Here is a 12129-nt window from a genome sequence, read left to right on the forward strand (position 1 = left end):
CCAACAAACACGCACACACACAAACCGGCTGACAACTTTTGGCCTACGGTCACCGCAGTGGACGCACATAAGCCACGTGAAGCGCCAGAGAGGTACGAGGAGAAGAGAGGAAGAGGAGGAGATTGACGGAGAAGGGAGGAGGGAGTCTCCGGTTTGAGGAGGACAGAATGGAGGGACACATTGTGTAACCTGTGTGGAGGTGAAGAGGTAACCTGACTCTTCCCTGTCCTCTCGCGTAATTTGCCGCTGTCACCGATGACCCATCGGAGACGCAGTGTGAGTGGAGCTGGTGACAGGCCTTCCATCACAGCGGAGCTGTTAGTGCAGCCGCCACTTTCTTTTCCTCCACACTGGAACTTCTGCTCTTTCTCTTCTTTACTTCTTTTATTTTGCTGCCATTTTTTTATATTCGCGGATTTTTCATTTCCCCCCCCCCCCGCCACACAAAGTCAGCTTTATTTTCTTTCTGAGGTTTAGTTTGAGATATTTCATGATTAACTGTCGTTCTATCGTCTGACTCCACATCCTGCTATCTATTCAATTTTACATCTTTGACTCAAATGACACGTGATTGATGGAATCTTTCGATTTTTGATGTTATTCTTACAAAGTTCTACAAACTTGGTCTCTGGGTACCTGCTCCTCTGACTTCTCGCCGTCCCACTGTGCCTCCTTCTGCATGGACAACATGAACTCGTTTGTGGAATACTCCTTTTGCAACCGACCGGGCCCCGGCGCCTACTCTGCGCCCAAACCTGCGCACCACCACCACCACCACCATCTGCATCACCTTCACCATCCTCTGGACCAGACCCAGAGCTTCCCGGTGACCTCCGGCGCCTTCCACGCGGGCCCCGCCGCCTCCTCGTCTGCAGTTAATGGAACGAGAGGGGACAGCACGAGTTACACCGGGGATGGACGGCTGTACGCCGGCACCGGCGTTGAAGGAGTCCATGCGGCCCCAGGGTCGACCCATCAGAATCCTCATCACCATCATCATGAACAGCATCAGCAGACACACAGCGGCTACCATCATCACCTGCACCAGACTCAAAGCTTGCAGAGCGGAATACTGCATCCCTACAACAACGGGAATAACGCCAACACCGCGGCCTACGCGGGTCAGGTGTGTTCCACAAACTCGGAGTACATTTCCGCGACGGGCCCAGCGAACACCGCTCACCCTCAGTATTTCATGGAGGAGTCTGTGGCCTCCTCCTACTACCATCAATCAACCTTTCCTAGCTCGGCCTCCACCGTCGGTCCCAGCTACGGGGCCCTGCCAGGGGCCTACTGCGGGCCTCAGGGCGCTCTGGCAGGGCCACAGTTCCAGCAGCAGCTCGGCGGGGGCCTGGACGCAGCCAGCTACATGGGGCTTCCTCACGGGGGAGGTCTCGGGGAGCTGCCGGTCTCTCAGGACCGGGACAAGGGGGACGAGGAGGGCCAGCAGACCGGGCAGGGACAGACCTTCGACTGGATGAAGGTGAAGAGGAACCCGCCTAAAACAGGTAGGAGAGGACCGGTGTTTCTCTCAGATTATATTCAAATCATTATCATGTCGAGCATGATCGATCACTCTTTTAATATCATGTGTTAGGTTTCCAGCAGAAGAGGATGTGGCCTCTTATACATTTATCATCGTGGCTGACATGACATTGTTTTTAGGAACGGCCGAGTGTTTATTAATAGATCAGACCAAAAAAAGAAAACGCAGCCTATATTCAGCAACACAAAATGAAACAGAGTTTTAAAAAATAAATAAATGTAACGATGTAAAATGTTATCTTGCAGTCAATTTCATCAAGTATTAGCACAGGTTACTGTAAACAAACCCAACACACACATTTCTTTCATCTAATCTATGTTTTTGTTTAATATATATAATATATTTAAATCATAATGACAACATATAAAAAAAAAATGCTTTAAAGAAGAGGGATAAAAAGACGTAGGCCTTTGATTGTTTTAAAATCACACGTCCTCAACATAAACTGGCTGCTCAACCATCATCAGGTAAAACATGGGTTTATAAGTGATGAGTGTTAACGAAAATACAATTTAAAAACTATTTAAAATATATTTTCAACTGAAGTACAGGCTGCTCTAACGCCTGCAGGTTATAACATTATAACGGCTGTATCATCAAGTCATAATTCCACTTTTATAATAAGGACATTTTTTAATGAGATCAAATTAGGGCAAATGGCTCAGTGAGTGTGGTGTGAGCAGGTCTACCTCAGTCAACTCTATCATCCCTGATATGTTTTATTTTTCCACCTCACTCTCTCTTTGTGTCTCTCTCTCTCTTTTTTTTCAAATGGATATAACAGACGGGTTATTTTGCCCTGGGAAATCTGTCCTGGCCTGTTATCTTTTACCCCCCCTCGCCACACACACGCACTCTGTCTCTCTCTCTCTCTCTCTCTCAGTCTCTCTTTCCCTATTCCCATTGTGTGACGTGTTGGTCTGCAGATAGCTGTGGAGCCGATAACGCAACACATGTTGTTCCAGCTTGGTTTTTAGGTTTTAACTGTATTAATAACTGGACACCAGCGATCAAACGGCAAATAAAAATCGATCTGGTTTTATTCGTGTAGCCCATATTCAAAAATTTGCCTCGTAGGGCTTAAACTTGGCGCGACATCCTTTGTCCTTAACTCTCAACGACACTGAGGGAAAATTACTAACATTTGTAGAAATAGAATATGTCTGGAAGCAGCAATGATAATTGTATTGATGGATGTATAACCAATAAAATATGTGGGCAGGTATAGTGTATATGTTTGTGATCTAGATTTAATCATAATCCATAATGCAAAGTAAGAGACTTCTACTCAATGAAGGGTTTATTTCCTGCATGGAACAACGTGTACGGACACACATGTATATAAAACATGTATCATTTATTTGTCACTTGTACAAACAGACGCACATTAATAACAGTGCCCCCCCTTCTTCCCTCTCTCCCTTAGTTAAAGTAGCGGACTTCGGCCTCGCGGGCGCGCACAACAACGCCATGCGCACCAACTTCAGCACTCGGCAGCTGACCGAGCTGGAGAAGGAGTTCCACTTCAGCAAGTACCTGACGCGCGCACGCCGCGTGGAGATCGCGGCCACGCTGGAGCTGAACGAGACGCAGGTGAAGATCTGGTTCCAGAACCGGCGCATGAAGCAGAAGAAGCGCGAGCGGGAGGGCGCGTCCGCCACGGCCCACTCCTCCTCCTCCGGGGGCTTCAACAAGGACCTGGAGGACACCGACCAATCCTCCGCGTCCACGTCTCCAGGCGCGTCCCCGAGCCCGGAGACGTAGTCGGAGAGTGCGATTGTGACTGTTGACCTATATACAGCCTTATTCTACTGAGCCATCCACCGTCTAAAAAATGAGTTCTGATGTGCTATTACGAGCGGACTAATAATCAGCACCCGTCATCCACTTGAGTTAATGATCTCCTACATGTCCCACAATTCATTTTGGCAACTCTACTTCTTCACCTGGACTTTTTATAGGCCTTATTTTCACAGATAGAGAAGATGTTTCCATGCTGGAGGACTGTTCACCCATGTACTCTTGATCACCCATGTACTCTTGATCAAACTCTGTGTTCTGGCCACATACACACACACACACAGTGAACTTTTAGGAATATGTGCTGTGTCAAGAATAACTGTGACCTATAACCAACAGAAGTCCAAGTGTGCTCCATGCAGTTGATGCAAAATAACTATAACCAACTCCCGGAGGTCATGACCTCTGCTGTCGGGTGTAATGAAGTTTCAATGCTGTTTATCCAGAACCAAACACGGAGATTACAGCATGTTTGGATTGACACACATTTTATATTCCAGTTTCAATTCATTCCTGATTTGGGCTGATGGAATCGTTATTGGTTACTAGTTACTGGTGTACAGGGTACAGATGGATCCCCTGATGATGATAAGTTGCACTTTGTCATGTCTGAATTACAGAGCTAACCTGCTGGTGTTGGGCTTTTAAGGTAGATAGCACGTTACCTTTTTTTTGTTGTTGTGTTTTTCATTCAAATTATTGATTTAAACATTAAATAACCAGCAACATGACATTTATGGTAAGAGATACAGGGAGCCTCTATTGGCAAAAATACACGTTTGTGTTCTATCTGGTTGTTCTGCAATTGTTTTCTTAAAAACGTTTATGACTATTATTGTATGTTTTTTATTTTTTAATGTTTCAAGCGTTCTGTGTGTATGTTTAAGTCCACACAGCTATGGCCTTTGCACTATGTGACTACAGGGTAACATTTCAGATGGAGACAGGGTGGTCAGGGGGAATAAGCTCAATGGAAAATTCTGCTCCCTTTAGTTTCTACAGATGACGACACAAAGGCTGCGATGCCTTTACAGACACTCAGGGGCTTTATTTGGGATGTGTGTAAGTGTGATGGTGTGTTTTAATGTGTGGAACTGGAGGGGGGGGGATGGTCCATGATTAAATAAAACTACTGACAAGGCCCATCAGATACAAATGTCTCCTTGACGAGGAGGGAACATGGGCAATTTATATTTTAAAAACTTGCCATTTCTCCGATGAGAGTAAATTATTGGATCCATTTTATGCTATTGATTGTAGAATATGGGAAAAGGAGTCGATTTGAACGGGGTGTTTTCCCCTGGGGTAATTTAGTCTTGGAACTGCTGAGGGCCGTGATACTTTGAACCCAACAAAGTCACAATATAGTAATGTGCTTTACTCCGAAATCCGAGTCGGACTTCTGCAAATCCAACAAAAGTAAGTGCAGTTAACAGAAGTATCAGAACAATTTATTTCAGAGAAACAGCAAAGTGAACAACAAGTTATCTTCTTCAGGATAAATGATATAAACATCTAGGAGTACATTTCTTCATGTGTAATGCTGTCAGGTGAAATGTTGGCGTGTACACTGTGAACTGCTGTGACTGGTATATCTTTAAATGACTGTTGTTTGAAGGAGGGCACACTGACTGAATGTTACTAGTTCTGCTGCCTTAGAAACCCCCAATCATGAAGTCTGTCTGTGTTTTTATACTGCGAGCTACCTCAAGTAAAGATTATTCTGTCCATCCTGCTCAATGCCTTTTTGTTTCTATTAAAACTGACCAGCAACTGTTTACTATATTATCAGTTTAGCTTGTGAATAATTCAATAGATAGTGCACGCTTAAATGTGTTTTTCAGCTGTAAATTATGTTATTTGACTGCTGTAATACACAACTGCTGGTTTTGAAATTACATTGATTACCAAATCTGTGAAAAATCTATGGGATGAATATGGCTCATAACACCAACCAGTGTTATAAACCGACTTGAATCCTGCAGGGCCAATGTTTACGTCATGGCATTTATACACATTTGAAAAGGTTTACACCCTGTAATCAGAGGTGGGACCCCCCCTCCTGCCACTAGCAACTGCTCCTGAGATCAGGAAGGCTGCGCTCATAATGAATGACAAATCACAACCCCTAAAGCACTGTATCATCTACCATCCAGGGACGTAGCCCATCCTCTCCTGCTCCTTGGCTGTCTCTCTCTCACACATTGTTTGAAATGCGGGCTGAGGCAGCTGCATACATGTATGACCAGTTCACACATGGGACCACTGTGGTCTTGGAGGTCAGGGAAATCCAGAAGCAGGAACCCTCTACTACCTATAGCATCTCTGTAGAAAAGTGTGTGTGCTGCTGCTTAAGTGGCAGCTCATAGATGCACAATGTAGATAACAAAGCTTTAGCAAGTTAAATAGTGTCTGGTATGTGTGTTTGTGGGTGGGCTGGTGTGGGGCCTCCCATCACTGTGTTTTCAAGGCTTTTTTGAATATCCAGGTTGAAACATTTCAACATAAACTTGGGGGTGAAGTTCCACTTAAATTAGATATTTTATTTACTTCATGCCTCAAGTATACATAAACGTTGCTGTGCTTACATGAAGGAAGTATGAAAGTGGTCCAGAATTACAACAGCAGCTTGGATCTGTGAGATACTGAAGGTTATGATTGTTGCACTCAGGGAAGGTTAGCAGCGTTGCAATATTTGGACCCCAGAACTCCAGAGGCCCCAAAAGCTGCTCTGTTAGACGGTTGGTAGTGTGATTAATTGAAAAGCCCAAACATGCAGCACTGAAGCCCATAATTAAAAGTGGGTCTTGCTTTATTACTTGATATGGAGACTCTGTTGAGAAGGTGGGACCTAGTGTAGGTATGTTCGTGTGTCAAATTCCTAAATTAATTTGTGTTTAATTTATAATATGCACAACATGGGCCCTTTTGCTGAAATGGCCGACCAGAGTAAAGGAACCATCAGGAGGTTAATGTGGTCACAGCCGTGAGATCAGAGGAGAGTGGTTACGGAAAATTTACAGTGGAAATGTGCAGTACAGCTTTATTAAAAGTATTAATAGAGGTAATTTAAATTCATACTTTTACAGTCATCAAATCCCATGAAAAGAGACAAAAAGTAACATTTGTGACATTTTACATTGTTGTGCAATTTGAATCATTTAAACGTGTCACTTCCTGCTGTTAAAACACATAACCTGGAGTGATGTTACTATGAGTCCATTTACTCTAAGTCAACCATTAATCTTCATGTTATTTTGATTGCACAATATGTTTGAGGGGTGTTTTGAAGGATTTGAATCTTCAGGAGGAGTCAGTTGGTTTGGGGCTGAGTTTCACACAAATGGTGGAGAAGTTAATATGAAGGCTTGACATTCCTCTCTCTGGAAACCATGTTGCATGTAGAAAAAAAGAGGAAAAAGCTTGAATGGTGACACAGTACATTACACAGACCTAGAGGAGGAGACTATGATGCTGAGACGTGCAACACGCTCTCCCTCAAGAGGTGGAGGCAGCAGATGAAGGTGAAAGAGGAGGAGAGGAAATGATCAAGGATCTGATGAAAGGAGCCGGTTTGTCTTTGTCCTTATGGATTACAGCAACACAACGTTTGACAAAAAAAAACACACACAGAGCTTCATCCATTTCAAAAGCAAGCTCTCTAGCATTCACTTTGCTGCATGGCCTCTGGATGACCCTCCTCCACACACACACACACACACACACACTCAAACAAACACACACACACAGGACTACAGTCAGGAATGTAGCGGGGCTCTGCGGGTGGCTTGCTGACTTGTTGACCTTTGGAGAGCCTCTGGGATATTTAAACACGAGAACACACTCCTCTTCCTCATCATCATCGTCATCTTCACCATCAAAATATGTGGAGATCTAAGATGTGTATTATAGAAATATAGTCCGTGTGGACGTCACATGACTATAATGAACACAATCATTTCATTGGGACCAAATGATTCTCTGGCTGTTTGTGACTAAGTGACCTGTCCCCTTGTGTTCTCTCTGCAATGGACGGAGGCAGAGAGACATACACAGCTGAAGCAGACCAAGGGAGTCACAAGTGTGCATTCATGTGTTCTGAGAAGTAGCTTTGATCTCCAGATGGTAAACCTGCTCAGATGGACAGTAGTCTGAAATTATAACTATAGAATCTAGTGCATGAGCAAGTTTACTATCATAAACAATAGTGTAAACTCTTGCACCTTGTAATGTTTGGCCAATGCAATTGTTCACGACCAATGAAGGAATTGGTGTGTTGGGGTATCAGATCTGACTTTAAAGTGGTAGAACCGAGTCTACACACTCTTAAAAACCATACATTTTTTATATTTTTCATTAAGCCATCTCTACATCCTTTAGTAAATTTGAGTAGACAGGAATGCCATTAGTTTACATTAAAATAAATTTCCCTTATGTCTAATGTCGATGGGAGATTTTCTGCCCAAAAAGAATAAGAAGAAAATATTAGTTATTTATTTATATTTAGTTGTTTTATTTTATCTTAAGTGTCTTTCTGATAAATCACATGTTCAGTGTCTTTAAGTTCCTTTAAAAGTATTATTAATATTATAAAATCTGTCTACTTGTCAGGTAGAATCCATAACAACATGTATAATTTTTTTAATGTTTCCGAGCAAAACATTAGAAGGTCGATTTACATTCATCTCTGGAGATATTGATATTGAAAATGTGACTTACTAATGCAAATTGAGTTGATCAGGTGTCAAGGGATAATTATAGCCACAAATTTGACCTTAACAGCATAAGAGCCATGGACAGATAAAGAAGATTTAAAGAACATGATATCAATGGCTGTAAAGAAATGTTGTAATTGAATGTAACCCAGTGTTTTGCAGAACTTTCGAGTCCTGCTGTTTCTAAAACATTGTTTGTTTTTTAACACTGTCCTGCACACTGGGAAAAACTATAAAAAACAGTGGGCCTACAACATCTGGCAGTAAAAGTTGAAAAAACACTTACTGTCAATATGTACACAAATACTGTACTTACATTCAGTAACAGGACGTGTATGTTTTCATATATTTTTATAGTGAACTCAATGTAATTTTTCATTGACGATCATTAAACCTTTAAATACAAAAATGATCTACAATCTACAATAATATTTATTTAAGGATTACAATTTATATAAGGTTCATATTTATTAACAGAAGTAATTCGATTTATTTTTAGGGCATTTACATAAAATCAGGACAACGATTACAAAGAAGTAAGATAATACAGTAAATGTTAATGCTTTACAATGTAGGTTATTACCCCCGTGTAATCAGACACATACATCCTAAAATCCTCAGACATCACACACACACACACACACACACACACACACACACACACACACACACACACACACAACCACACACACACAGGGAAGACAAGGGGAAAATAGAGGAGGAAGACAGATAGAGAGAGAGAGAGAGAGAGAGAGAGAGAGAGAGAGAGAGAGAGAGAGAGAGAGAGAGAGAGAGAGAGAGAGACTGGAGATTCTTCCAGGTTGACCTCATACAGTCTGACCCCCAACTCCTGTTTTCCTTTCCATAACTCATCTCAAGTTCAACACAGGGCTGTCTGCCTGTGTGTGTGTTTGTGGGTGTGTGTGTGTGTGTGTTCATGCCCTCACAATGAGTAGTGAATGATAAAGTGGTGCCGCTACAGTTCAAGAGTTCAGAGTCTCAATTACATAGTGCACGAGCACATGCAGCCACATGTATATGCAGACACACACACTCACAATGATATCTACATGACTTCAGAGGACATTACATTGACTAACAGTCATTTCCTGGAGACTTACTCAAGCCTCAACCATAAAACCATAACTACTACCGACCTAGACCAGAATGTAAACCTTTACCTAACCTATAAATATCATGTCTTTACCTTCAAATGTAGTGATTTACATTACGGGGACTTGCTTGTTGTACCCATTACCTTAAGGTCTCACACACACAGGCCTGATATGCATTATAGAGCTACAGGGGCTTTGGACAGTATTTATTTAAAACAGTTTTAAAAAGACAGCAAGTTCCTATTTATTAAAAAAAGCAACATTTGAATGACAAAAGTATCTTAAGTTTTCACTTTGCAGAAGCTCTTTTTAGCAGCGATCACAAAGCTGAGCTTGACACCTGGATTCGGGGCACTGTATCCCATTCTTCCCGTCAGATCGTCTCCAGATCAGCCACAGTGGATGGGAAACATGTGTGAGCTGCTACCTTCATGTCTTTCCACACGTTCAGAGTTTGAGTTTCTGCACCTTTTCAGAGCCACTCCAGGACAGTTGGAGACTTCTCCTGAAGCCACTCCAGCATCGTCTTGGCTGTATGCATCATGTTGTTGTCAGACTAAAATGTGAACCATTGCCCCCAGTCTCAGGAGATGTGCACTTTGGAACTAGTTTTCAACAACAAAATGTGTGTGTGTTTAGCCACATTTATCCTTCCCTCAATTCTGCCACTCACCCTCCTGTCACCTGCAGAAGTTCTCTAATGACTCTGCGATTGTCGGCCTTGTCACTGACGAGGACGACGGGGAATACAAGGGACATAGAGTCAGTGACCTCATATACAGTAAGTACCTGGGTGTTCACCTGAACAATAAACTGGACTGGACCAATCATGCCAGACTCTACTCTGGCCCTTCTTGAAGAGTGCACAGGCAAGATTGGTCCCGTCCAGTCCAGGACTGAGGTCCTCTGTGGTGGCATCTGCCATCTTCTCTGGAATAGTTTGCAGGGGCAGCAGTATTTCAACTGCAGAAAGTGGACCGATTGATTAGGAATGCCAGCTCGGTCCTGGGATACCCGCTTGACCCAGTAGAGCTGGTGGGACAGAGGAGAATGATGGCGAAGTCTTCTCTCATGGACAACCAGTCTCACCCCTGCAGGATACCATCACAGCACTGGGCAGCTCCTTCAGCAACAGACTGCTCCACCCTAAGTATCTGAAGGAGAGGTATCACAGGTCGTTCCTTCCTGCAGCAGTAAGACTTTACAACCAGCTCTGCTCCAAGTAAAACTACATGCACCACCACCATGGACTGTCACATTAACATTTCTCAACTGTGCAATATTCACTATAGAATACTCTTTGGTAAGAAATACTTCCAGGAATGTAAAGGATCTAAACAGTCTGTTAAGTTTATGTCAGCATCCTAAAAAAATTAACAAATCCCTGAGGTTAGATCCCTCTGCCACAACACACAGACATGTAGTGGATGAACAGAACCACATAGATTTAGTTGCTTAGTTAGACTTTGCTACCAAACTAAACATTCCACAGAACTACATTATTTTACGCACATCATGACACAACAATGACAGACAGAAACAAACATTATGGACAATCGGTGCAACAACAGACTGATAGAACATGTTGTGCAAGGACATCAGTCAAGCTGAGCCACATGACCTCCTGTCCACCATGAAGACCTGGAGAGAAGACGGACCACACAAACACACAGGAGTCAACACTGAGCACACAATTCTCACATAAAGGTGAAAGAAACAAACATACAACAGGAGAGAGAGACCAGAAGGAAGTTGACACTCCTGGAGAACAAAGATCCAGATCTGAAACATCTGGAATGAGGCGCCGACAGTCAGGGGAGAGAAGGAGGTCCCAGGGTTGTCGGTGGTCGAGCACAGAGAGGACAGGGAGGGCTGGGGGAGACAAGCAGCCCTCCAATGGAATAATCTGACAGGACTCATCTGCCCACAGAACCTTTTTGTTTTTATTAATGGTACCAACAAACAAACAACACAAGTTGATATACTTTGATATAATTTCAATCTTTACTTTCTTTCTGCACTTGTCAGAGTAGAACTACATTAACATGTTTCAGAGTAGGTTGGTTTCATTCCGTTGCATCAAATTTGATACTTATTCTAATTTGTTTGTTATGAAAAGTTTGTTGGGTTATTGTTTATTGACCGTGCAATGACCACAAAATAATCGATACATTACACAATACAAAGTCCACATCACCATGAGAGTCAACAGCTAACAATAACATATATAGCCTAATATATAAAAAAAACTTTACATATTTATGAGTTTTTTGATAACTAATTATTTATTAAAGTTGGTTATATGAATGCATATGCTCTTCTGAGAGCTTCTGTAAATCTAACTTCAGGGGAGCAAGTCTCTTGATAAATGTGCCCAAGGAGAAATGAAGCTGACCTGCAAAGAGAATATTATTATTGTATTGAAAGTTATTGCTACATTATTGAACTTCATGATTTTATCATATGTACTGAAATGAAAAATATATAGGCCAGCAGTGGTATGTCATTAAACAACAATCACGTTCTTGTTTTAAACTTTGTTTTTACTTAAGAATTGATACAAAATATTACATATACATATAATTATGTAGTGAAATTATGTTTTGCTATGTTATTATGGCGTGGTAGTAATGCATTACATATAAGCTTTCTTACATTCCATTTTATTTAGTTTCAATTACTCCAGTTATGGTCATTTATTCTAATTTGGACAAAGTTTATACTATTATCATTGTTTTATTATGTAGTATAAACAAGTATAGTACAGTATATAACCAAGGGAATATTAAAGGGCTAACACTTGAGTGTATTTATTTGATTTGTTCAGTTATGTGTCTCTCTCTCTCTCTCTGTGGCAGTGTGTGTGTGTGTGTGTGTGTGTGTGTGTGTGTGTGTGTGTGTGTGTGTGTGTGTGTGTGTGTGTGTGTGTGTGTGTGTCTTTGGGGTCGCCTAG

At 42.1% G+C, this 12129-nt stretch overlaps 1 protein-coding gene across 1 annotated transcript; it reads left to right on the forward strand.

The window, feature by feature from the left end:
- Positions 1–679: 679 nt before the first annotated feature.
- hoxb1a (homeobox B1a) lies at positions 680–3310 on the forward strand. Its single transcript, XM_062408653.1, has 2 exons — positions 680–1508; positions 2973–3310. The coding sequence occupies exons 1-2, from the start codon at positions 680–682 to the stop codon at positions 3308–3310; spliced, it is 1167 nt and encodes a 388-aa protein (XP_062264637.1).
- The last annotated feature ends 8819 nt before the right edge of the window (positions 3311–12129 follow it).

The sequence above is a fragment of the Platichthys flesus genome, chromosome 16 (genome assembly GCF_949316205.1).
Source record: "Platichthys flesus chromosome 16, fPlaFle2.1, whole genome shotgun sequence".
In the NCBI taxonomy this organism is placed as follows: Eukaryota; Metazoa; Chordata; class Actinopteri; order Pleuronectiformes; family Pleuronectidae; genus Platichthys; species Platichthys flesus.

What these genes read in the sequence shown, in the direction of transcription:
- hoxb1a (XM_062408653.1), top strand. Translation starts at nt 680, where the DNA reads ATGGACAACATGAACTCGTTTGTGGAATACTCCTTTTGCAACCGACCG. An exon ending in GAGGAACCCGCCTAAAACAG is followed by an intron (nt 1,509 to 2,972) that starts GTAGGAGAGGAC and finishes TCTCTCCCTTAG; the next exon opens with TTAAAGTAGCGGACTTCGGC.